At 43.6% G+C, this 27,879-nt stretch overlaps 1 protein-coding gene across 3 annotated transcripts in view; it reads left to right on the top strand.

Moving 5' to 3' along the window:
* Nucleotides 1–6,461, top strand: part of Cyfip2 (cytoplasmic FMR1 interacting protein 2) — a 119,004-nt gene extending 112,543 nt beyond the window's left edge. For all 3 annotated transcript variants that reach the window (XM_005071897.4, XM_013114761.3, XM_040748491.1), the window contains 3 exons: nucleotides 182–420; nucleotides 2,061–2,208; nucleotides 4,165–6,461. In XM_005071897.4, the coding sequence (XP_005071954.1) occupies nucleotides 182–420; nucleotides 2,061–2,208; nucleotides 4,165–4,332 (555 nt within the window). In that variant the 3' untranslated portion in view covers nucleotides 4,333–6,461. The remainder of the gene's footprint in view (nucleotides 1–181; nucleotides 421–2,060; nucleotides 2,209–4,164) is intronic.
* Nucleotides 6,462–27,879: the final 21,418 nt, after the last annotated feature.

Here is a 27,879-nt window from a genome sequence, read left to right as displayed (position 1 = left end):
GCTACCATGCCCTCTAGTTCTTACTCTTTCAGTGTCCTGCTCAGACAGGGTACCAGCCCTAGTGAACAAGTTCCAGATGTGGTTAGCAATGGGACTCTAGTTCAGGACTCTCTGGTGGGGGGGTGGGGGCAGATGGGATCTCAGATGTGGATGCAATGCTTATATACCCTTCCCGTCCCAGCAAATCGCCATTGCTCGGGAGGGGGACCTGCTGACCAAGGAGCGGCTCTGCTGCGGCCTGTCCATGTTCGAAGTCATCCTGACCCGGATTCGGAGCTACCTGCAGGACCCCATCTGGAGGGGCCCGCCACCCACCAACGGCGTCATGCACGTGGACGAGTGTGTGGAATTCCACCGGCTGTGGAGTGCCATGCAGTTTGTCTACTGCATCCCTGTGGGGACCAATGAGTTCACAGCTGAGTGAGTGCACCCCACCCCTGCCCCAGCTACCTGCCCTGCAGTTCGCTACTGGGGGCTACCCAGAAGGAGAACAGGGGCTGGAGTGGCATGAACAGTAAGAGTAAGCATACCCGCCGCTGTGTCCATGCTCCACAAGGCAAAAGCGGCTGTTCTTGGCCTCTAGAAGTTAAAAGGGCCTAATGTCACCTGGAAGCACGTATGTCAAGGTGTCACGTGGGATAGGGCACAGTCATCAGAGAATGGAGCTGGGGGAGGTGTCAGACCCGAATTCTCGCACTAGAGCTGATCCTGTAGCCATGTCTGGGATGGGGTCGGGGAAGGGGAAGGGGAAGTCCAGGAGACTAAGCAAATGGCTGTCAGCACAATTGGGGCTCAAGGGACAGGTGAGAAAGCCCCATGAATATCAGCCTGAGGAACCTCACCATGCCCTCATCCCCATCTCGGGACAAGAGAGCCTTTGGATTGCCCAGTCCTGTCAGAGGAAACAGGAGGAGAGCCCCCTTCTTCCTGCATGCATCTAGCTCCATGCTGAGGGTGGTGTGGCAGGGGTGACCAGCCGGTCCTTTTGGAACCAATAGCAGTTAAGGAAGGGGTGGCAAGGGAGAAGTCAGGTTTCCATGAGGAAGTAGTGCTGGAATGGGAAGAGAAAACCCAGCAAGCTGTGGGGGTTATGTCCTTCCAGCCCTGTGACAGAGAAGCAGGGACCTACCCAGGGCAGGCTGAGCTACTAACTTCTGAACAGAAGAAATGGCAGAAGGGTGACCCTGCAGTCATCCACATGTCTCTTGGGAGTTGAGGCCCACAGTAGGGCTTTATGAAAGCCCTGGGGATTCTCTTGACCTCCTGTATGAGGAGTATCTTATCCCTATAGCCTGAATGTAAGTCTCTGAGGCTGGTTAGAATTGAGGAGATGGCTCCGAGCAAACCTGAAGGACCCAAGTTCTACCCTCCAGAAGCCATGTTTAAAAGCCAGGAGAGGAGCTGGAGGAATAGCTCAGTGGTTAAGAGCACTGTACTGCTATTGGCAGAGGACCAGAGTTCAAAGCCCAGTACCCATATTAGATGGCTCACAGTTGCCTGCAAGTCCAGCCCTAGGAGGATCCGTAACCACTGGCCTCTGCCCCCTGTGGGAACCTGTGCAATCCATGCATGTGATTAAATAAAAACACATCTCAAAAAGAGCTAAGTGAGGTGTTATGCGCCTATAATCCTGACATTACAGAGGCTGAGGTGGGGATGCCGGGAAGCTCATCGCCCAGGAGATAGTCTCACACTGCACTGGCAAGCCAAATTTAGGGAGAGACTGAAAAAGTAAGGTAGAGAGCATTGAGGATAACATCTGACAACAGCCTCTGGCCTCCCCGCATGAGGGAGGAGGGAGAGAGAGAGGGAGTGTGTGTAAAGTCATCTTTTCCTCCATGCTGACTGTTGTTTCCTTGGGGCCCAACACCCCTCTGTCATTAGAAGGACTCATAACCAAAGTCCCTGGAAAGAAGGAGAAACCCACCCTCGAAACTGCCTTGTACCTACTTTACAAAAGAAAATCTTAACCGAAGGGCAGGCCCACTCAGCAGCTGTACTGCTGGCTTTGGAGAGGTCCTTACTTCCCAGATTTCACCTTTTCCGTTCCCCACCTCCAGACAGTGCTTCGGTGACGGCCTGAACTGGGCTGGCTGCTCCATTATCGTCTTACTGGGCCAGCAGCGGCGCTTTGACCTGTTTGACTTCTGTTACCATCTGCTGAAGGTGCAAAGGCAGGACGGGAAGGACGAAATCATTAAGAACGTGGTAAGCAGATGTGACTGGCCTGGGAAGCCGGGCCTGGCAGCAGGCTATCTCCAGGAAGGAGGGAGATTCTGTGTACAGACACTCAGAAGTTGGGGGCCTGCTTGGAAAGGGCCTGCACATAACATGCCAAGATAGAGTGGGTCACCCTGAAAGCAAGCCTGGACTTCTGGTGTCAAATGTCCCTCCCCTGTCCCAGGCGGACCCTGCTGGTCCTGGCCCTCATTTCTAGCACACTGGACTCTCCAGTCATGCAGACACTGGGAGAGGATGGGTGCTGTGAGAAAACAGAGCCCTTAAACTAGACAGCAGTGGTGGGGGCAAGGTCAGAAGTCTTCATAGGAGCTGGGGCTCGAGCTAGGAATAGCATGGCTGGCAGCACATGAAACGGGTGGCCTGGATGGATTCTAGACACGGGGAGCAGGTACCACAGCATGGAACCATTCGGTCAAGTGTCTGTTCTCTCTCTCTGTCTCTCTCTCTCTCTCTGTCTGTCTCTCTGTCTCTCTGTCTCTCTCTCTCTGTCTCTCTCTCTCTCTGTCTCTCTGTCTCTCTCTCTCTCTCACACACACACACACACACACACACACAGGGTTTTAAGAGTAGTGGTCGTTGTAACTAACCATTTCCTTGTATACAGTTCAGTGTTACTTTAAATACCCTCACAGTATCTTGCAACCAACATCATCATGCCCCAAGCATTTTCACTTTCTCCTACTGAAGCTCTGTGTCCATTTAAATAACCCCCCAGTACCATTTTTCTTTCTGTGTCCATGGACTCTGCATACCTGATATAAGAGAGTGACACAGTATCTATCTGTCCTTTGTGACTGGCTTATCTTGTAAGGCTTCTCCCTGTTATAGTGTCACAATCCCATGCTTTTATGGTTAACTAGTATTTCATCTTAATGCAAAACACAATCTACTGATGAACCCTTGCCTTGACTTCATCTTTAGCAGTTAGGAATAATAACAAACTGTGAACTTAGGCACCTTTTGCTTTTTTGGAATATACACTCAGAAGCCTAAATGCTGGGTCATATAGTAATTTTCTTTAATTTCTTGAGGAATGGCTATACTGTTTTCTCTAATGGATGTGTTTTACAGTCCCACCAATAACACCAAAGTTCCATATATTTTTGGGTCCTTGTGTATCTGCTGTAGAGAAATGTCTTTAAGTTTTTTCTGTAATTTTTAATTGCTGCTTAAATGTTCTCACATTTTTGTGTGCATTCATGTATGTTTGAAAAAACATACCTGCCACAGCATCACATGTGGAGGTCTAAGGCCAACTAACTGGAGTCAGTTCTCACCTCCCAACATGTAGGGTCTAGGAATCGAACTGAGATCCTCAGGCTTGGCAGCAAGCTCTTTTACGCATTGAGCCATCTTACTGACCGTGGATCACAGCACTTTATATATTCAGAGTAACAACTTCTTACCTGTTTCTCAAACCCTTTCATTCCATGCATGACATCCTGTAAGGCACTGAAGTCTTCAGTTCACTCTGCCTTGGCTGCCAAATTCAACATCATGAAGATTTACTCCAGTGCTTTCTTCTGAGAACGTCATAGTATGACTCATACTGAAGCCTTTTATCCATTTCCAACTTATTCTTGTATACAGTATAGAAAATATGGTTCAGCGTTCTTCTGCATGTCAGCATCCAGTTTTCCCAGAATTTGTTGAAAAGGTTGCCCCTGACACACCCATACTTCAGATGGTCTTATCATCCTATTCTAAAGTCATTAGATTTAGCACACGAGGGTTTGTGTCTAGCCTTACAGTCCTGTTTCCCTGGTCTTCACGACGGTGCTGCACTGCTTTGATTATGGCAGCTTTATTGTAAGCTTTGAAACTTGCAAAGGTTATCGGTAACCTTTAGCATCTTATTTGGGAACCTGGTTTCCATCCATGGTTTACTCCCATCCTAATCTAAGCATCCTGGCCCTTCCACAGCCCCTGAAGAAGATGGCTGACCGCATCAGGAAGTACCAGATCTTGAACAATGAGGTTTTTGCCATCCTGAACAAGTACATGAAGTCCGTGGAGACAGACAGCTCCACTGTGGAGCACGTGCGCTGCTTCCAGCCCCCAATCCACCAGTCACTGGCCACCACCTGCTAGGCAGGAAGTCCTGCAGACCTTCAACATGGAGGAGGAGGGGAAGCAGGAGAGGGAACACAGTGCTCAGCCTACAGCAGGTCCAGCTGACAGTGTGTGGAACCAGCCTGGAAGGAAAAGGAAGTCTCCCATCACATCTGCACATTCCCAAGGGCTGGGCTCCTGCATGTTCTCCCGTGATATCTCCATGCTGGGGTTTCCATAGTGTAAGTGAAAAACAACAAAAACCTGGGGCAGTGTGTGTTTTCTTCTTTTTAACCTTAACTATATCGAAGAGCCACTGTTTCCATCCTGCAGCTCCCTACCCCATCTGTGATTGCTTCCCAAGACCACCTCCTAACGTCGTAACCCAGTATCCGTATGCGAATCAGCACATAGTCTTAGGGACTGAGAAGAAAAGGGCATAGCCATAGCAGGGATGTCAGCATGACCCGACTTCTGTGGCTTCCCCCTCCAGTTCCCTGGTCACGCTGCTTCCTACTCTAGGTGTCAGGGATCCTACCACCAAGGTTTGACGCTTGGTGAACCAGGAAGAGATTTCTGATGGTCAAGACAATAGATGATGTTGGACAGGACCTTTTCACAGTCTCTTAAGACCCACCCCAGTCCCTCCTTACAGAACAGTCCTAGAGGCTTTCAAAACCGCATCACACTGAGCGGGACTGGGTGAAGAAAGTGGCCACACCTGCTGTGCTGAAGCATATCTGTCAGCACTGGCCAAAAGTTCAGATCCCAAAGGAGAGTTGCTAGGTCTTGTCACCAGGTGGGAAGATGAGGTGCCCGTGTCCCTCATACAGATGCTTAGCACTGAACCACGTGGGTAATAGACATGTCAGTCATGGCACGACACATACCATCAAGCTAGTGACCCACTAGTGACTTCCTAACACAGGACCTCATCCAAGAAAATCCCACAAGGAGGAAAATGCTAAGGGGTTACTTCAACAGACACCTAAAACATCTCAGACAGGGAAGCAAGGAGAAAAAAGCTTGTCAACATGCTTTCAATCCCGAGACACACTCACAAAAGAAGTCTTTGAGGAAACTGGAATTGTCATCATGGTAGCTGCTGAAAGATTCTGGGAGCAGTTTATTCTTTTGCCCTCAGTTTCCTGGTCTCTTCCTTTTGTGCATGCTCAGTGCTGGGGTAGGGATTCTGTCACAGGAGTGTGACTGACTTCTGTTTCCCAGACTAACTAAAACACCCCTGCAGAATCTCCACATGTGGGAGATCTTTACGGAGATGTCCTTGTCTCTGTACAGAGCTAGTCATCTGACCTGCAGAGAGAGAGAGGCCATAGCCCTGAGCCTCCAAAATATAGGAAGTGGATTATAGAGGTCTCTCTAAGGAAGAACCGGCACCACTTGGAGTTTAGGGGTGTGGTTTGAAACGGAAGCTGGTCAACCCTCCTGTCTGGCACTGTCACCTCCTATTGTGATCTTTTGTCTCCCTTGATGACCATAGATACATCCAGAGGCAGAGTCCACCTTCCAAATCTCCAGTCCTGTCTGGGAGTAGTACTTGACTCTCTCAGAATAATAATTTTATATTCTAGAGTCCATTCTAAGTCCTCCATCACTGCTCTGTCGAGATTTGGACCATTCCCTTCACAAGTTCGCCGCCTGGCAGCTCATCCCTCCCACCCTGCACTTGTGACCCCAAAAATGAACCCTCTGGGAAGAGTCAGTCTCAAGAGATTTGATCCCAATAAATTGAGGTCCTCGCTTTGAGGGTAGAGTTCTCTCGTTTCCTCAGCACTTGTCTGTGGACAGTGGACAACTTTAATGTTTCCTCTCTAGTGGTCCTTGTCCCCTCCCCCACCTTTTTGATTTTTTTTAATGTATTTAAAAATCAAGGAAAAAAGCTTAGATTTTAAAATGTTTTAAAAAGAATTCTGTTTCAGAAACTGTCAAATGTGTACCATATTTGTATTAAGAGTTGTTGGGGATTTTTGTACAATGAATTTACATTTATTTATGGTGAACTTATATTTACGCTCGTGATCAAATGATGTTAAATTCTTAAATCATATTTGCTATGCAGCTGAAGATGATATTTTGATTTGTATTTTGGGGTACCTGTGTTTCGTTGATAAACATTTTCATCTCCATTAAAACTGCTTCCAAACTAATCAAACCAGCATCTTTGTCCTGATTTCTTGGCCACATTCCAGTCTTCATTGAGCTGTGGAGGCCACATTAAAACTTACGTCTAGAGAAACAACCTGAAAGAAAATAGGAGATTAAAATGTAGTACATATATTCACTCTAAATTAATGAGGTGTTTTTTTTTCCTCACCAAAGGAATATACCTCTAAAAAAATAAAACTTTTGGGGTCTAGGGATTGCTCAGTGATTAAAGCATTTGCTGAGCCAAGCATGAAGACTAGAGTTCAGATCCCCAGAAACCCACATAAATGCCAGGTAGAGTAGCTCATCGTCCATGAGTCTAGCTTCAGAAGGCACAGCAGAGAACCCCCAGAGTAAGAGTATGGCAACTAGTGAGGCTAGTCAGGTTGCTGAGCTCTAGATTTGATTGCGAGACCCTCTCAGTAAATAAGACTGAAGAGCAATGGAGTATGATTCCGCCATCAACCTCCAGCCTGGGTGTGCATACACTGCTATGCATACACATGAATATACATTCACACGAGTGTGACAACAATGCATACACCAATGCACATCACACACAAAAGTGGAAAATAATTGTTTTGTCCTAGGCAAGATCGAGGAAGTTAACTCCTGCTCTTGGGTATGATTCAGTGTCTTTACAGCTGTAGTGTTGAAGAGAAAAACTGGAAACTAATATTGGATGAAGCTTAATGTATATAGGTACATTAATGTATATAGGTATGCTGCTTCTAGCCATTGCTTTAAGCATATGCCATCACTGTGTGATGCCCACTTTACATGCATTTTTACAGAGCGCAAAAGACGATTTATTTTCACATAGATACCACGTATCAGCAAGTGCCAAGTGTTCAATTTCCAAAATCTAAACTGACCCTCAGACCAGATTCCCCCAAACTAGATTTGGAAGTTTGATCAGTGGGCTTTCAGGGGCTCTAGAGCAATATTGTTGACCAATGTAGTATCAAGAGGGAGCCCAGCATGATGGTTGGGAAGTCCCCAGGCTCAAGTAGGATTAATGCCTGGAAAGTCATTGCTTTCATCAGGAATGTATTGACTGTGTAGCAATTAGAAGGATGTTCTTAAACCAGTATCACTGGGCCTGACATTTCACAAAGCTTCAGACTGCCTAATGGCCATCTTCTTCATCTGCAGGCCAGGGCCATCAGAGATCACCTTGCTGCCATGATCTGAGCTCCCTTCCAGCCTTTGTTCTAGAAGACTTCCCAGTAGTGTCCTTTGAGGGGCGTGGCTGCAAAACAAAATCTTTCTGCTGCCCCCAGAGCCTGTCATTTTGTATGGATGATACAGAATGCTGCCACAGAATTGAACCAGCTTGTTTCCGCACAGTTATTCCCCAAGGGGGTCTTAGGAAAGGGCCATTTTCTTTTACTGGCAGGTACCACTATAAGGATGCAAGGTTACAAATTCTCAGGAAGTCAATGCCACCCACAAAAGCAGCTAACAAAGTTCCAGCTCCAGACCCAAATAAAGGGGTCTGTGATACAAAGAATTCAGAAAATTCTCTTTAAGAAGTTCAGTGAACTATAGGAAAACATAAACAGTAAAACACATGTTGGGAGAGGGAGGGAAGGGGAGAGGGAAGGGAGGAGGAGGTAGGGAGGAACTAAAGCAGGGAGGGATGAAGTAAGAGAGGGAAGGGGAGAGGAGGAGGGAGAATGAGTGAGACTGTTCAATAAACATTAGAAAAGAAAGACACAAAGGACCCAAACTTCCCTAAGATCTCAAGCACCCGTGTAAAAGCCAAGCATGATGGCAAACATCTGTGATACATGTGCTGGGGAAAAGGGAACAAGAGGACCTCTAGAGCCTGTGGACTGGCTGATCTGACAAAGCCGGAAAGCTCCAAGCTCACTGAGACTTTTTACAAAAGCTAACATGGCTGGGCATGGTGGCATACACTGTTAATCCCAGCACTTGGGAGGCAGAGACAGGTGGGTCTCCGTGAGTTTGAGGCCAGTCTGGTATACCCAACAAGTTCCAAAACAGCCAGAGCTACACAGTGAAACCCTGTTCCAAAACAAGAAAAAAAAAAAAAACTAAGGTGGAATATGACTGGTGAAGATACCTCATACTGATTTCTGATTTTCTTATGCTTGAGTGGGTGCACACATGCAAGCACATGTGCGAGTGTGCGCGCACACACACACACACACACACACAGAGACAGAGAGAGACAGAGAGAGACAGAGAGATTGATTGATTTCTGTGGACAGGAGATAAGAAAAAAATCACATAAAAAGTCAACAGTTTAATTATCAACAAGTTTTTCATCAGAAACTCTGAATGCCAGACACAAAAGAATATCTTCAATGTGCTGAAACAAAAATATAATCCTTCTAACCATAAATTTTTACCAATAAAAATTGTCTTTCTAAGCCGGGCGGTGGTGGCGCACGCCATTAATCCCAGCACTCGGGAGGCAGAGGCATGCGGATCTCGGTGAGTTTGAGGCCGGGCTGAACCAACCACCTCCAAAACAATACAGAGAAACCCTGTCTCGTAAAACCAAAAAAAAAAAAAAAAAAAAAAAAAGTCTTTCTAAAATGAGAGAATGCTTCCAGGTAACTTGTAGCTGAGGAGTTTATTACCACCCCAGGCTTACAGAAACTGATAAAGGATTATTCCTGTTAACTCATAAAGTCCAACAAAAGCACAAGACAATGGCATGACTCATTCAGAACCATGTTCAGACTATGGGGTACATTGGGGTGTATAAAGCAATTTCAACCCTATTCTGAGGTCTAAAAGAGGGGAAAAATTAATAATGGCTCAGCTAAAGTTATCAAGGGGTACCTATCACAGAGTGATAGGAATTCTGACAACAAAGCCTACAATGTAGGAATGGGAGATAAAAGTATACAGATGTAAGCAATTAATGTTAGGCTGTTATCAGCTTGGACTAATTCCCACAAAACAATAACCACAAAGCAAAAATGTATACCAGAAACAGAAGAAAAATCAAAAGAATTCAAAGCTACAAAATGCATCTAACCACAAAAGAAAGAGAAATAAAGTATTTACAAAAGAACCAAAAAACAGTTAAAGTTTCAGTAGGAAATATTTAACCCTAACAATAATTGTCTTGAATATACATGGATTAAATCCAATAAAAACCCAATGAACGAATGGAATATTATTTTGTTTTTGTTTGTTTGTTGAGACAGAGCATTACTGTGTTTTCCTAGCTTGCCTTGAACTCGAAAGGATCTGTTTGCCTCTACCTCCACAGAGCTGGTATTAAAGGCAGGCCATGACCAGCTCGGGTAAATGGACTGTTAAAGGATTGTACAAAGATGTATGTATACAAAAGATTCTCTTTGCTTTTATAGACAGTCACAAAGTGTGAAGAAACATGCCACATAAACGGGAACTAGAGAGATCAAGGTAACTGTATCTGACAAAATTAATGTTCACATTATTTGAAGAGATGTTAACTAGTCAGGAGGATATGCCAATTGTAAATATGCTTTCATCCAACCTAGCAGCCATAAATATAGAAGACAAATATTAAAGCATCTGAGGGAGAAAAAGACTACAATGTGGTATTCGTAAAGGTTTGCAATAACCCACTTTTAACGTTTAGATCCACAAAGAAAATAAAGAAGGAAATACTGGAATTAGGCAATACTTTAAAAACACCCAGCAAAAGTTAAATGTGCTCATCTGAGAAAAGAAACGCCATCACTGACCAGCAGTACAAATCCCCCAAACATATCTTTTCAAAATTCTTTCAGCCTTAGATAAACAGGAATTCAGATGGTGCCAGCGGGCCCTGAATAGCTGAGTGTATGTAAATAAGGTGAAAAATGCAACCAATCGAGAAAGAGCTGCCAAACCTGTAGAGGAGGGGAAGAATCCCGAGGTGCTGAAAGTGACTAAAAGGTCTATGTCTCTACAGAGGTAATGAAACTTGTAAGAGAGTGTCTGGTCAGCTGTCACCACCACCTTTGCAGTCTGGCTGCTGCTTCCCTGGTAGGATGGGTGGGAATAAGGGAATAGAAGTGGGGTTCTTTTTGTTTTTGCTGTACTATCTACTCTGCAAACAGCCAGTACTCATCTGCTCTCTGCAGCTCTTTTGTCCTCTGGACTTGAAACTGCTGTCACAAAGCTGGGGCATGGGGGGTGGGTATCCAAACAGATACATATATGGTGATGTAGCACAGATGTAGGATGCTTACCTAGTGTGCATAAAGCCCCCAAGATTGAACCCCAACACTCAACCAAACCTGTAATCCTAGTCATGGAAAATGGAGGAAGAAAGCAGAAGGATCAGAATTCCAAGGTCATCCTTGACTGCTTAAAGAGTTTAAAGGAAATAGCTTTCATCTGTGAACATTATCTGGATAATGTTATCAAGATGATCTTGATAAAGCTATAACAATGGCACTGACTTCAACCTGAAGCCCAGGAACACTTTTTGCCCACAGACATCACACAGTTCAAAGTTACTAAGAGACATAGTCATAACTGCACCTCCATGTCTCTTTTTTCTTTTTCTTTTTCTTTTTCTTTTCTTTTCTTTTTTTTTTTTTTTTGCCTTGGGGCATCAGGGTAAAAAAAAGGCAACAAAAAGAGTATGTTTTGGGTCTGTTCAACATCAAACATTTAGTGAAACATCAATTTTCACTTTCCGATGCTAAATGCTACTGCTGACAAAATGTTAATGGGATTAAGTTTAAAAAGATGAAAAATGCACCAGAAGAATTAAGTAAAACAGACACTCTCAACTACGTAGAAGAGAGTGGTCTTCAAAGAGAGTAAGGTGTTGGGTACCAATTATTTAATATAACTCTCATTTACTATTGCTAGCACAAAACCCAAGGGCATCAAAATGTATAAAATTTACTTTGAAGGGATTTAAACATTTTTTACATAAACGTAAAAACACCTTCTCCTAGTGAAACAACGTGAAATTTCCAAAAAGGTGTAGATGAAGGGAGATTCTATATTGAAGTGAAATAATAAATAGATTAAGACAATGAAATGAAAATGTTCTACACAGCTAAGATTCACCTTCAGGTCACTACTCTACAGACTAGCCTTAGCAATGCTTCCTTCCAGAATACATTACAATGTCTATTCTAGAAATAACCATTTGAAAGACTGAATCAAGAAATATCTATAATTTAGATACTTCAGAAATACTGAAGATTACATGGGCTTTTTGTGGAATGCAATAGAAGTATTTTGCCATGTTTCTGTGGTAGCAATAGTTACATTGGCCATGTCATTGCACTCAAATGTCATATGTCACATGCGTGATTGACTTGTGAAGCTGAGCATCTTTTAAAATTCTTACTGAATGGTCCCCTATCAGAGCAGAGTTTCTTGGAACTGAAACTAATATTTTAAAGTCTTCCAAGGGATACAGTGACTCTAAGTTGCCCATAGACTATTTTAAAATATAACTTATGAAAATATAAAAGGGGCTGGAGCGCAGGTTCAGTGGTTGAGAGCACTAGCAATTCCTTCAACAGACCCAAGTTCAGTTCCCAGCACCCATATCAAATGACTCACAACCTCTCCTAACACCAGCTCCCGGGGATCTGACACCCTTTTCTGGTCTCAAAGTCACTCACATGCACAAATATATATATACCCACACTTACACATGCACATACACATACATATAATAGAATAAATCTTTTTTAAAACCAGTACTATTGCTAAAATTAAGAAAGAAAACAAAATACATGCATGGGAGAACATAGAGTATATATTTTAAATCCAGCAACTCAAATTTCTAAAAACTATTGTATTTAATTAGCTTAGATTTTTTCCTATTTGTCATATTAAAATTCATGATTTTACATCTACTGAATTTAGTGTAATAAAGTGTCAAGTCTGGATGACAGCATGTTTTATAAGTTTATTAGCTATATGGAACTTTTAATTGCTTAGAGACATATGGTATGTGCTACCTTTGCCCCAGACGCTGCCATATTAAATAGAATAGTCTATGGTGGGAAAGAGATAAAGACATTCAACTTGATCCACGTAGGAGGCAAGTCACCAACTCCCACAGCCAACCCCCACTCTTCCATATGGTTTGATTTATTCTGGTTTCTCCACCCAAGCTCCCTCCTGTGGGATTCCCACTGGGTCCCAGATGCTCTGCTGTCTGGCTGGCCCAGGCTTCCTGCAGACTGGGGTGAGGGGGGTCAGACTTCCCTGGGAAAACACGCTGCAGAGTGCTATCAGAGCAAAACCCAGGCAGCCTGCAAACTCCACCCTCATTAGTCTGAATAAAACCAGGCGTTTCTGCCTTGTGTGGTTTCCAAAGGACAGGAAAGAGAAATCAAAGAGAACCAGTTGTATAGGTCTTAAAACACTTTCTGGCAGGGCGCCAAGACATGGGGTAAGCTCAAGGAATCGAACCAGTTCAATGGTGTGCAACTTAAGGCTAGGGATGACAAAGTAAGAGAGAGTGCATCCACCACTCCCTACCATACATTCTCATTTAAGCCCTTCTCTACAATGCCAAAAACCACCACTCCATTTTATACCCAAACTCAAAACACAATAGAAGCTTGGCAAGCTCACCACTGGCCTTTCTCAGTTCTTCCTCGGGCCCAGGATTGCTCCTTGCCCCTTGGACCCTCATACGTACCCCAGCCTACCACAAATGTCACTTCACCCCTCCTAGTCTAGAGACACCGATATCTTCTGTCATCCTGTAATAATGTCCCTTCCTTCTGCTCCAGGGGAGCAGTGTCTCCAAGCTCTCTATCCTTGGCTTTTTTAGTGTGGATTTTCAACCATTTAATAAATAGAGATCCCAAAGTACCATCTACCCCTGTCCTCACCACCATCATCATCCCCATGGCTTGGACAGTGGGTGACATAGTATAAATGTTACACTTGTGTCTGATGAATCAGTTTCCCTTAGCATCCTCTCCTACCCACCCCTAATTGAAAGTTTGCCTTGAGCTTGATATCAATGGGGACCCTGCCTAGAATGGCAGTAGGCAGGAAAGGGAAGAGCAGAGAGGGTTATCTGGTATGAACTATGGGATGCAGAAAGCAGAGTCTGAGGGGAGGAAGATGGAGGCAGGATGGACAGACACAACCAAGAAAAGAAACCATGCAGGTATGGTGTCACATGCTTTTAATCCCAGCACTTGGGAGGTAGAGGCAAGTAATCTACCTAGTTGAGTTAAAGGCCAGCTGGGTCTATATGATGAGACCCACCCACAGATAGATAGACAGACGGACAGACAGAAATGGGAAAAATGGAACAGAGTCATGTCTGAAAATGAGGTTTACTGATGACCACATTTCTTTCTCTTGAGGATACCTCTCAGCCAAGAATACAAGCAATAAAGAGCAACAAGCTAGGTCATCAGAAATTAGTAAGATTTTTAAATTAGAAAACATTTTCATACAGTATATTTTGATCATGTTTTTCTCCCTCTCTCAGCTCCTCCAAGATCCTCCCTACCTCCGTACACACCAAACTTCATGTTTTTTTTTCTATAACTACAACTAAAACCAAAAATCAAAACAAGAAACAACAAAAAAATATCAAAACAAAACAAGAAAAAAAAGAATTCATTTTGTGTTGGCCAACTACTCCTGGGAATGGGACCTGCTCTGACATGACATTCCATTTGAAAAAATTGATTTCCCTTTGCCAAAAGGTATCTTGCAAATAGTTTCTTGGTTAGAGTAACACTCCATGTCCACTTCCCCATCTCAGTACTGGATTCCCCCTGACTAGAACTTAACATGTGATGCCACAGTCTCTGTGTGTATGTCATTCCTACTGTGTCTTGACAGTTTCCTTGGAGTCTGTCACCACCTCTAGCTCTCACAATCTTTCCACCTTTTCTGTATATCTCTGAGCCTTGAGGCTTTGATGAAGACATCCCATTTGGGATTGAGTACTCCAAAACCTCTGTCTCTTGTCCAGTTGCAGATCTCTGTGTTAGTTTCCACCTACTTCAATAAGAAGCTTCTCTAATGAGAGCGGAACAAGGCACTGATCCACTGCCATAGCAGTATGTCATTAGGAGTCATTTTATTGCTATGTTCTTTAACATAATCATAGTGCTAGGTTTTCCCCTAAGGCCCATAGTCTATCCAGTCTCAGGTTCTTGGCCACTTTAGCACGTCAGGTATGGGTTAAAACAGTGGTTGGTTATTTCCATAGCATTCGTGCCACTATTACACCAGTATATCTTTCAGGAAAGTTACTGTTGTATGTTGTAGGGTTTGTAGCTGGTTGAGATTTCTCCTCTTGGTAGCATGCAGACACCTGCCAGCATCATGAATGCTGGTCAGTCAGTGTGAGGCTTCTAGATGGGCACCAGTTTGCCTTCTCCCTGTTTGATGACATACGTAAGTGTTGTCTTCAGCAACAGGGCAGTGATATCAGGTTATGGAAAGCAACCTAGCCTTGGCAATAATGTGTTATGTTCTGTAGCATCCATGGGTCCCCTTTAGGCAATGACTGAACAAGATATGACCATTCCTAGCACTGAAGGTTTTACTTGGGGGCACAGGATGTCTAGTTGGATTGCTCTCTCCTCCACTGTATGGTGGCACCACTATACAAATTCCTTTCATAGATGTGTGTATTTCAGGAAACTTCTACTATAGCAGGTTTTCATGTTTTTTTTTCAAAAGGCCTTTAATGTTAGTTGTTCCTCCCCATATCCTCCTTTACCTGGCTCTCCAATCCCCTCCCCATTTAATCCTCCTCCATTTCAATTTCTCCTTTGTCTCTCTATAACACTACATTCTATTTCCCCTTCCTTTGGGGATTCTTTCCTTCCTCCGTGTCCCTTACTAGAGATCTATCTAGCCATCCTCTGCTTTTGGATTGCAGCACATTTATGGAAAACTTAAAAAGCTAACATAACAGAAAATGTAATTAGCAACTTCTCTCCTCACCCCACCACTCCCTACCAGGCAGGGTTTCTCTGTATAACAGCGCTAACTGTCCTGGAACTCACTTTGTAGACCAGGCTGGTCTCCAACTCACAGAGACCCATCTGCCTCTGCCTTCCAAATGCTGGGATGAAAAGCATATACTACCACCACCTGGCAATTACCAACTTCTTAATCCTAATGAGTATCTAATTTCTTATCAACAAAGAGTGGCAAAGTGGTAACACTTATCTGTGGGTTGTTACAAGACTTCAATGGCACAGACATGATAGACAGTCAGCCTCCTGATCCTGAAGTCCCTCTTTTCTTTGAAGCAAGGTCTTAATGGCCTGTCTTCTTCTCTCCAGCCAGTTGTCACTCAGGACAATCCTGGGAAGGTTAAAGTTTATCTCAAAAGCTCTCACTCTAGACTTCAATAAATCTGAAACTTTCCCAATAGATTCAAAAACCTGTCAAAAAGAAACCAGCTGGAGAGGTGGCTCAGTGCTCTCCCAGAAGACTTGGGTTCAATTCCCAGCACCCACATGGCGGCTCACAACTGTCTGTAATTCTTGGATCTAACACCACCATGCAGACATACATGCAGGAAAAACACCAATATGTGTAAAAAAGAAAGAAAGAAAGAAAGAAAGAAAGAAAGAAAGAAAGAAAGAAAGAAAGAAAGAAAGAAAGAAAGAGGGGGAGGGAGGGGAAGGAAGGGAGAGAAAGAGGAAGGAAGAAAGGGAGGAAGGAAACAAGGAAGGAAGGAAGGAAAGAAGGAAAACAGAAGGAAGCAGTTGGAGAGGAAATTGGCTAACCACAAGAGATGGCCTCAGAGAAGGTTATTCCAAGAAATAGAAGACAAGAGGGAAGTTTCCCCATCCCAGCCTCTCCTTAGCATGCAAATAACCCACAATTTGTCCTTGAGATCCAGGGCCACTGTTCCCTCCTTGGACCTCTTGTGTGTGCATTCTCTGAGCAACAGGTAAGACAAGAACGAGGGAGGCCTTTACTGCTTGGGGATGATTTGTTAAGAAAAATGGACTCACCTGTAACTTGAGGCATTTCTCAAACTCCAACTCAACCCAGGCCTGGCTTTCCCACACTTCCTGTCTTCCAGAGGAGAATGTGCAGACAAGGTAGTCAACAGCCCCGGGAGACAGGTGACTTTTGGCTCCTAGCTTCCTTATCTCAACCTTCATTTTCTTCATCTCCTAAAGGACACCAGTACCCCAGATGCTCTCTAAGGATCTCTCACAGACATTCCAAGATTTCCCAAGCAGAGACTGTGTATGCCCTGGGGGATGTGGTGAGAAGTCCTGAAGGAAATCTCTCGCCTCAGGAGGCCCCGAGCAAGCCTCCAAGATGTATGAACATTCAGAAACAGTAAGCCCACGTCTTCTTTACACAATCACAGTCAGCCTCAGATTCTCCGAGGAAATGCCTAGAGTGCTTGGAAGACCTGAGGAAACAACATTCACCTAGTCTCCTGGGAAATCAGAAAAGGCACAACAACCCCCACCACTGATTGTCAAGTTTCTTCCAATGGAGTCTCTTGAAGCAATCTTATGGAGAGAAAAACAAATAAATAAACATCATCTGACATGGCCGCTGGGCTGATATCAGGACATTAGGAAGCCTGCTTTCCTCTAGACACATCAGGGCAAAAAATCTGTACCTGGTTTATTCTTGCTTATAGAGGCTACATGGCTGTGACCACATCACTTTGGTGTAGGCTCCCATCTTCCCTGGCCTTCTATGACTTTGACCCTTCTGCATCTTCTTACAAGGGCCCCTGTATTGGGGCCACCTAGAAAACTCAGGCTACTGGCCCATCTCATGATATTCAATGTAAGTCTCACTAAACAAGGATGACACCAATAGACATGTTAATGTGGGAGAAGGAAAGCTCAAAATACTTCAACCCTAGACAAGGAACTATATGTAGCTAGGAAATGCTGAGAATGGAAGAGTCTTCTGAAGAGAAAAGTATACCAACCGGTTACCCAGCGCCTAAAAACCTATGCATGCAAGTGCCATTATATAGGCTAAGAAGGCTGAATTTATGTATTTAAGGATGTATAAAACACACACACAAATATATTGCAACATACACATATAACATTTTTAAAAAAAGAAGCCATGAGAGCTAGGTGGTGGCGGCACATGCCTTTAATCCCAGCATTAGGTGGGCTGAGACAGGCAGATCTCTGAGATGGAAGCCAGCCAGTCTACAGAGTGGTTTCTAGGACAGCCAAAGCTTCCACAGAGAAACCCTGTCTGGAGGGAGTTGGGGGTGTTGGTGATGGGGGAGGGGACATGAATTTGAAAGAGAACTGAGAGGGGATAGGTAACATGGGAAAGTTGAGAGGAAAAGAGGAAGTGATCTATTTATATTACAATATCAAATAATAAATATGTATATTTTAAAGATACTCAACATCATCACACAAAGTCTTATTCACAGGGTAAGGTAACAGGTTTGGACATGAGAGAGAGTAATGTTAACATTCCACTGAATCACAAGGCCTTTGGCAATAATCCACTTTTCAGACAGTCATAGCTTTCAACCTAACAATTCCACTTCTAGAATTTATCCTACAGATATAACTGTAGACATATATAAAGATAGACTACCTGGGGGCTGCAGAGATGGCTCAGAGAATAAAAGATTTGATGAGCAACTATGAGGACCAGAGTTCAGATCGTTAGTGCATATATACATACACTGCTGCATACAAGAAACACACCTAAACTTCAAAGACAAACAGTACTTCAGAGTTAAGGGTTGGGAAAAGATTTTCCAATCAAATGGACCCAAAAAACAAGTGGGTGTAGCAATCCTAATACCTAAAAAATTAGACTTTAAACTAAAAATCAAAAGAGATGAAGGAAGTCATTTCATATTCATCACAGGAGAAATTCATCAGGATGAAGTCTCAATTATGAACATCTATGCCCCAAATACAAAGGCACCCACATTCATAAAAGAAACATTATTAAAACTCAACTCACACAAAACCTCACACACTTACAGTGGGGGACTTCAGCACCCCACCCTCACTACTTGACAGGACCACCAGACAGAAACTTAACAAAGAAACTAAGGAATTAATAGACATTATGACCCAATTGGGTTAAACAAATATCTATAGAACACTCCATCCAAACACAAAAGGATATACCTTCTTTTCAGAGCCACATGGAACCTTCTCTAAAATCAACCACATACTCAGCAACACAGCAAACCTCAACAGGTACAAAAAAATTGCAATAACCCCCTGTAGCTTGTCATATCACTATGCTTCAAAGTAAGAATTCAACAACAACACAAATTGCAGAAACCCTACAAACTCATGGAAATTGAACAATGCGCAATTGCACCATTCCTGGGTCAGGGAATAAATAAAAAAAAGAGAGAGAGAGATTAAAGACTTCCTAGAATTCATTGAGAATGAAGACACAACATACCCAAACTTATGGAACACATTGAAAGCAGTGCTAAGAGGAAAGTTAATAGCACTAAGTGTCCATATAAAGAAATTGGAGAATAGTCACACTAGAAAATTAACAAAACAACTGAAAGCTCTAGGACAAAAAAGAAGCAAATTCACCCCAGAGGAGCAGATGCCATGAAATAATAAAATTGAGGGCTGAAATCAATAAAGTAGAAACTAGGAAAACAATACAAAGAATAAAAGTAATGAAGAGTTGGTTCTATCAACAAGATAGACAAACCTTTATCCAAACTAACCAAAAGGCAGAGAGAGAGCATGCAAATTAACAAAATCAGAAAAGAAAAGGGGGATATAACAACAGACACTGAGGAAATCCAGAGAATCATCCAGTCATACTTTGAAAACCTGTACTCCACACAATTTGAAAATATAAAGGAAATTGACAATTTTCTGAATAAATATCACTTAACAAAATTAAATCAAGAACAGATAAGCAATTTAAACAGACCTATAGCCCCTAATGAAGTAAAAGCAGTCACCAAAAGTCTCCCAACCAAAAAAAGCCCAGGGCCAGATGGTTGCAGTACAGAAATCTACCAGAAATTCAAAGAACAGCTAATACCAATTCTTCTCAAATTATTCCACACAATAGAAGCAGAAGGGTCATTGTCAAACTCTTTACAAGGCTTCAATTACCTTGGTACCCAAGTCACACAAAAGACACAACTAAGAAAGAGAACTACAGACCAATCTCCCTCATTAACATTGATGCAAAAGTACTCAAAATACTGGCAAATTGAATTCAAGAACACATCAGAAAACTCATCCACCATGATCAAGTAGGCTTCATCCCAGGGATGCAGGGATGGTTTAACATACAGAAATCCATCAATGTAATCCACCATATAAAACAAACTGAAAAAGAAAAATCACATGATCATCTCACTAGATGCTGAAAAAGCCTTTGACAAAATCCATCACCCCTTCATGATATAGGTCTTGGAGAGATCAGGGATAACAGGAACATACCTAAACATAATAAAAGCAATATACAGCAAACCAACAACCAACATAGAACTAAATGGAGAGAAACTCAACAGGATTCCTCTAAAATCAGGAACAAGACAAGGTTGTCCACTCTCTCTGTATCTCTTCAATATTGTACTTGAAGCTCTAGCTAGAGCAATAAAACAAAAGGAGATCAAGGAGATACAAGTTGCAAAAGAGGAAGTCAAACTTTCACTATTTGCAGATGATATGATAGTTTACATATATGACCCGAAAAACTGTACCAAGGATAAACACCTTCAGTAAAGTGGCAGAATTCAAGATTAACTAAAAAAAAAAAAATCAGTAGCCCTACTATATACAGACGATAAATGTGCTGAGAAAGAAATCAGAGAAACACCACCCTTTACAATTGCCACAAACAACATAAAATACCTTGTGATAGCACTAACCAAACAATTGAAAGACCTTTATAACAAGAACTTTGAATCTTTAAAGAAAGAAATTAAAGAAGATACCAGAAGATGGAAAGATCTCCCATGATCTTGGATAGGTAGGATCAATGTAGTAAAAATGGCAATCTTGCCAAAAATAATCTACAGATTCAACGCAATCCCCATCAAAAATCTCAGCACAATTCTTCACAGACCTTGAAAGAACAATACTCAACTTTATATGGAAAACAAAAGACCCAGGATAGCCAAAACAACCTTGTAAACTAGAGGAACTTCCAGAGGTATTTCCATCCCTGACTTCAAGCTCTATTATAGAACTGTAGTCCTGAAAATAGCTTGGTATTGGCAAAAAGTAGACAGGTAGACCAATGGAATAGAATTGAAAACCCTGGTATGGACCCACACACCTAAAAACACCTAATTTTTGACAAAGAAGCTAAAATTACACAATGGAATAAAAGAAAGCATTTTCAACAAATGGCGCTGGCAGAACTGGATGCTGGCATGTAGAAGACTGCAGATAGATCCATGTCTATCGCCATACACAAAACTTAAGTCCAAATGGATCAAAGACCTCAACATAAATTCAGCCACACTGAACCTCTTAGAAGAGAAATTAGTAGGTACCCTCGAGAGAATTGGTACAGGAGACTGCTTCCTGAACATAACACCAGTAGCACAGACACTGAGATTGACAATAAATGGGACCTCCTGAAACTGAGAAGCTTCTGCAAGGCAAAGGACACAATCAACAAGACAAAAAAGCAGCCCACAGAATGGGAAAACATATTCACCAACCCCATATCTGATAGAGGGCTGATTTCCAAAATATACAAAGAATTCAAGAAGTTAGTCACCAAAACACATAATAATCCAACTAAAAACTGGGATGCAAAACTAAATAGAGAATTCTCAATAGAGGAGTCTAAAATGTCTGAAAGACACTTAAGAAAGTGCTCACCATCCTTAGCCATCAGGGAAATGAAAAAACAATTCTGAGATACCAACTTGCTCCTTTCAGAACAGCTAAAAACCAAAAACACCAATGACAGTTTATGCTAGAGAGGATGTGGAGAAAAGTGAACACTCCTCCACTGCTGGTGGGAGTGCTAACTCAATACAGCCACTTTGGAAATCAGTATGGCAGTTCCTCAGGAAAATGGGAATCAGTCTATCACAAGATCCAGCAATTCCACTCTTAGGCATATACCCATAAGATGCACATTCATACAACAAGGATATCTGTTCTACTATGTTCATAGCAGCTCTATTTGTAATAGCCAGAACCTGGAAGCAGCCTAGATGCCTCTCAACTGAAGAATGGATAAAGAAGATGTGGAAGATGTGGTACATTTACACAATGGAGTACTACTCAGCGGGACGGGGTGGGGGGATGACAGGAACAGGGACGGAGATGGGGACAATGGTATCTTGAAATTCACAAGCAAATGGATGGAACTAGAAGAAACCATCCTGAGTGAGGTAACCCAGTCACAAACCCAGTATATGGTATGTACTCTCTCATATATGGATTTTAGACATAGAGCAAAGAATTACCAGCCTACAGTCCACACCACCAGAGAAACTAGGAAACAACGATGATCCTAAGAGATATATTCATGGTCTACCAGAGAAGGGGAAAGGGAAAAGATCTCCTGAGTTAATTGGGAGCATGGGAGGAGGCGAGAGGGAGTTGGGAGAAAGAGAAGGGGAGAAGAGGAGGGCATGAGGGAGTAGGAAGATTAAGTTAGGGGAAGAATAGAGAGCAAAAAAAGAGATATATAATAGAAGGAGCCATTATAGGTTTAAAGAGAAATCTGGCCCTAGGGAAATGTCCAGAGATCTACAAGGATGACTCCAACTACCAAGCTAAGCAATAGTGGAGAGGCTACCTTAATTGCCCTTCCCCAATAATGAGATTGATGACTACCATATATGCCATCCTAGAGCCTTCATCCAGTAGCTGATAAAACAGAAACAGACACCCATAGCTAAACACTGAGTGGACCTCCCAGAATCTAATTGTAGAGAAGGAGGAGTGATGAGCAAAGGGGTCAAGACCAGGCTGGAGAAACCCCTAGAAACAGCTGACCTGAACAAGGGGGAATTCATGGACCCCTGACTGCTGCGAAACCAGCATAGAACTGACTCAGACCCCCTGAATATGGATGTCAGTTAGGAGTCCTGGAAGTGGATCAGTAGTTATCTCTAGTGTGCCAATGGACTTTGGGAGCCCATTCCACATAGAGGGATACTCTCTCAGCCTAGACACAGAGGGAAGGGCCTAGGCCCTGCTCCAAATGATATGACAGATTTTGGAGATCTCCCAAGGAAGGCCTCGCCCTCCCAGGGGATCAGAAAGGGGATGGGATAGGGAGTCCGTGGGGGGCAGGGAAGGAGAGGAGGGAGAGGGAAGTGGGATTGACATGTTAAACAAGCTTGTTCCTAATTTACATAAAATTTAAAAAAGGATTCACAGCTAGACAGTGGTGACACACTCCTCCAATCCCAGCATTAGGCAAGTAGAGGATCTCTCAGTTCTAGGTCAGTCTGGTTTACAGAGCAAGTTCCATTCCAGGACAGCCAAAGCTACACAGAGAAACCCTGTCTTGAAAACAAAAACCAAACCAAACCAAAAATAAAATTCATTTGCCTTGCAATCCTGGCACTTAGGAGGTGAAGGCAGGAGAATCAGGAATTCAAGGTCATCCTCAGCTACATAGTGAGACCAATGACGGCCTGAGTAAAATGATGCCGTGTCTCATACCAACAGATGAAAGAAATCAAATGTTCTTTGTGAGGTCACGTAAGGGCTCTCGGGGAGTTTTATCTGCTCAGCAGTTACACTCCACACACCTGTGAAAACCCACGGAGCCTTCCCCTTACCACCTGCCAGTGCTGTCTGAAGGTCTGCCTCCATAATGCACATCTTAAAATATAAGATCTATTTCTCCAAAAGCCAAACAGGTCAAATGAGCCCATGTTCCCCCGTGTGCAAAGTGATATGTGTATCTTTCCGGGGCAGCTGTGATGATTTCTGTCCATCTTATAGAGATCTGGGGAGCTCCAAAATCCTAAACGTTAAGAGTGTGACCTCCCCCAAGTGAAGAACTTTTGTCTCTGGATCTTCCAGGATTTGACTAAAGGTCAGCCTCTCCACAGGACATGTCTGGAGTGGAAAGCAACTGACACGGAAGCACTAGTATTTAATGGGACAGTAGCAAAGAAACAGTTACATTCTCTGAAGAGCAAAATGCAGGTAATTATCACTAGTTGAGCTGCACTGGGCTAGGGAGAAAAAGTGTGGTTTCTGATTGGTCCTTAGCCTTGGTCTGTAGCCAACCCTAAGATGGGAAGGTCTGTGCCTCTGCCCTTGTGGGATAACTCTGTGCTCTTGGCATCCCCAAGCTGATGGGAGGAGGCAAGTCCTGCTCCTTAAAGGAGATGCTAACCCATTGCCTCACCCCGAGGAGTCCTGAGGAAACCTCCACCCACATTCTGGATTCCTGTGGGGTCTGTCATGCAGGTCTGTCATGCAAACCTGAGTTTCCAGTATGATGATGTCAGTCAGCCTGGCACTATTCCTATCTGCCCCACGCTGTCTCTCTGCTTGGAACATGGTAGGCGGAAATAGAAGCCTGGAGAAGAGCGCATATTTCCAGAACAGCAATCAGATCTCAGGTTAAGCACAGCTTTCCCAGAGATTTGGATTCAGCCTCTCCCTAGCCATATCTTACTTTATGTCCCATTATTACATTTTGCTCTGTTTTCTGTTAGTTTTTCTGTTTATTTGTGTGGTATATCTACCCTTTCTAGAATATAAGATCCAGGAGAGCATGAACCGTCTCTGTTGTGACATGAACAGTCCCTGGCTGGTAGAAGAGGGCCCACAATGGACTGAGTGACTACTAAATAATTAGCTAATGTTACTTTGCATGTCCTGGCAAGCTTCAGAAGTGAGGGCTATGATTACCTTCATGTAACAAATGAGAAACACAGACTAAAAGGAATTAAGTGACTGGGTCAGAATCAGGCGATCAAGAAGAGTGATGATGGCCTGAGTTTGTTGCTGAGACCTTCTGGTTCAAAAGCTAATAGCCTTGTATTATGCAATCTTGCCTATCCCTGTTCCTCCTCCCAAATGCGTCTAGTCTCCTACACTGACAACTTCAGCACAGGTTCCTAAACACTTAGAAGAGGGCTGGGGAGAAGACACACAGTTCAGAAAGATGCACAGGTGAATTCCAGTCTGAGTCTGTGACCTCAGAACAGGCCTCCCCAGAGCTGCCCTGTGGTCTCTGGTCTCCCCCCAATAAAGCTCCAGTGAGCCTTGCAACCAAACAGTAGCCCTGGTCTCCAGTGCCATGGACATGCAGATCAACTACACGGTAAACAAAACTCCAGGATGCATGGCAGCAATTAACTTCTTACTCAGTGTCTGGTACTGTTTTACATATTTCATTTCTTCACTTGCTTAACCTCTGCATAAACCATACTAAGTTTATATCATAATATCTGCATGTGCCTGATGAGCAAATGGAAGTCCAGGTATGCTAAAGAGACAGCCCGGGAGTACATGGCTGGGGAAACTGTAAAGAAAGAGAGGACAAGCTTTTCTTCCTCTACCCTAGAAATTCAATGTCATTCTTGGTTACATAGTGAGTTCAGTGCTAGCCTTGAATACACGAGATCCCATCTTCCCCCACCCCTGGAGATGAGACAGTTTTCTTTTCTCTGTTTTTGCCTGCTGGGAATAGGGGAGTTTGTAGACACTCGTGGACTCCTTCAGGCCTATTAGAGCCCTCTGGTGCTTTTAGCATGGAGGGGAGGAAGAGGAACTCACTGGCTGAGCAGCTACTGGTGCATGTGCTTATGGTTTTGGTTGTCTTTGATTTTCGTTCAAGAATCTCAGGTCAGCCTTTGAGTCAATTTTCACTGTCAGAACTCTCTATAATGTTACAGAGGAAAATGTTGCCTTCAGAGCCAAGTTAGCAATTCAGCTTGCCCTTTGATAGCTATAGCTTTGGAAGCATGGACATGCTGACTAATTGCTCCATGCCTCAGTTTCCCCTTTTGTTAGGTTAAAAATGTGACACTGTAGTGACCAGCCTCCCCATTTTAGCAGCCATGACAGACTAACATGTGCTTGCATGACCTTGCAGCTCCTGTCCTGGTCACTAGGAGGTCAGATGCCCTCCTCGTGGCAAGGAACCAATCAGAAGTTAGCTGGTGGGGCTGTGCTTTATGGCTCTGGCTGTGCTTTACAGACAAGTGCACAACAGTGGCATGCAGAGCATAGCAACCGCCCTGGGAGGGCCTATGGCCATAATAACCAGTTGACCAATCAACACCGGGCGGGTCACCCAAACCTGGAAGTGCACCAATCCTGAGACTGTTTCATATCCCTAGACACTCCCCTTACGCTGCCCTTTAAAATCCCTGCCTTGAGGTTGCTCGGGGTCTTTCTCCAGCCATCCCCCATGGTGGCGGGGTGAGGGGCCTGAGCTAATGGGTTAGCTTGTTAAATAACTTTGATAAAAGGCTCTTTGCTTTTGCATTGAAATGGGCCTCTTGGTGATTTTGGGGTTCAGTGTGGGGACAACAACACCAACCTCAAAGGGTTACTGTAAGGGGCTGCTGTTATTAGTTCAGGGGCAACACAAAAAATCTATACATTGTTAATACTCAATAGGATATACTTTTATGATAATTAAAATTACTATTAAATTATCACCATCAGTCTCACTATCCAGATGGAGCCTGGAAAGGACAAATGACTTGCTTAAGGTCACACAGCTGTCACTAGGCACCAATTGAGGCAGACCCTTTTAGAAGGAAATTTCTATAAATATGTCTTCAAAGAGTCATTTTCCTTTCAGTTAAAACATTTGGAAGAAAACTGAGTATACTCAGAGTTGTCACTATTCATCATCTTTATGATGCACACTGATCATGCCACCAGGGTGCTCCTGTCCATCATTTTATCCTTTGGAACATGGGCTCTGCGACATTGAGCTAAGAGTACCCCCAAATATGGCTGCCATCTTTCCTTCTTAAACTGAGCATGCTCAGGAGGTTGCCTACTCACAAGCTTATATGGATATATATGTATATACATATATGCTCTCAATAAAACCTCCAGTGAAAGGAAACACTTTATCCCTGAACCCAGAACCCTGAGCCCAGAAACAGAAAAAAACACCCTGACTTTGAAACCAGTGCCAAAAAAAACCACACTTTGTCCCTAGAATCAGATCCAGTGAAAGAAATAGGCAATGGACCTAAAAATAGAACCAAAAGGCTAAAAAGGACCAGTGAAAGAAACAAGGTTTGCCCTGAAATCAGAGCCATCTCTGCCCCTGGGCCACTAAACTAACCAATCCCTGAGCAGGAAAACTAACCAATGCCTGAGCAGAAAACCTCTTCCTGGGGAAACTCTGCCCCCAAGAAGCCCTATATAAGCCCGCCTGCCTGTCCAGCTGTTGATTGTCCTTTCCCATCTTGGCAGGAGGAAACACACTCCTGGACTCTTTCCCAGATAAATCGCTTTCTCAAAAGAGACTTGGGTGACAATCTTCATTACCTGGAGCAAACTAGAACTTACTGAGGCATTCCCTTAGGGGGACTGAGAAAGGCCGTAGCAGTGAAAAGTAGCAACTTTTTGCAGGAGCCACATTTCTACAAGGGCTTCCCCTTTAGCAGACTGAACATCTTGGGTGGAAGAAGAAGAAGGAGGAGGAGAAAGAGAAGGAGGAGGAGGAGGAGGAGGAGGAGGAGAAGAAGAAGAAGAAGAAGAAGAAGAAGAAGAAGAAGAAGAAGAAGAAGAAGAAGAAGAAGAGGAAGAGGAAGAGGAAGAAGAGGAAGAAGAGGAAGAAGAAGCTGTTAGCTCTGCTAGGATGTTCCCTTATGGGAACAGAGCCAAGCTCAGCTGTAATGGCCTGCTCCAGGAGAGGAGCAGGGTTGCTATATCCCATGGAGAGACCATCACCCACCACACCCCAGCTTCAGGTAGCCTGGCTTCCCGATAAATCAAGACACCTTTTTCCAGGGCCGAGCTGTCCTGTTGCAGCTCCAGCCTTCAGAGCTATCCTACGTGGCCTGGCTTCCTGATAAGTCAGGACACCTTTGCAGCCCCAGAGCTGTAACACCCTCACTTGTTTGTATCTGGTGCAGAAACCTGGCTCTCCTGCCTGCTTATACTCTCCATGAAGTCTGCGTGCATTGATATTACTTTACTGTGAGATTACATAGGATTAGAATGGTGCACAGAAGAAGCCAGTCACATACTAGTCATGCAGCAATAACACACGTTTGTGGCTGCAATGTAACTGGTTTCCCATAAGACCTGATAATCTTACAATCTTAAGTGTATTTGACTCTCCGCACACCCATACCAAGGCCAAGCAATGCCAAACTTCCACCTGCACGCCTGGGAGTGAGCCCTGCCCTGGACAGTGATATCAAAGCGTGCCTTCCACAGGTGGTGCCAGAAAAAGAGTGTGCTCAGGCTGAGAGCAGTGACCGAGAAATGTGTTCTAGGACCAGTCTGCTGGGTTTCATCACAGAGTCACCGTGTTACTGCAGAAAAGTTACTTAACTTCCTG

The sequence above is a fragment of the Mesocricetus auratus genome, unplaced genomic scaffold (genome assembly GCF_017639785.1).
Source record: "Mesocricetus auratus isolate SY011 unplaced genomic scaffold, BCM_Maur_2.0 Super-Scaffold_100007, whole genome shotgun sequence".
Lineage (NCBI taxonomy): Eukaryota > Metazoa > Chordata > Mammalia > Rodentia > Cricetidae > Mesocricetus > Mesocricetus auratus.
Note: the sequence above shows the minus strand (reverse complement) of the source record. Positions and strands in the feature narration are given on the sequence as shown.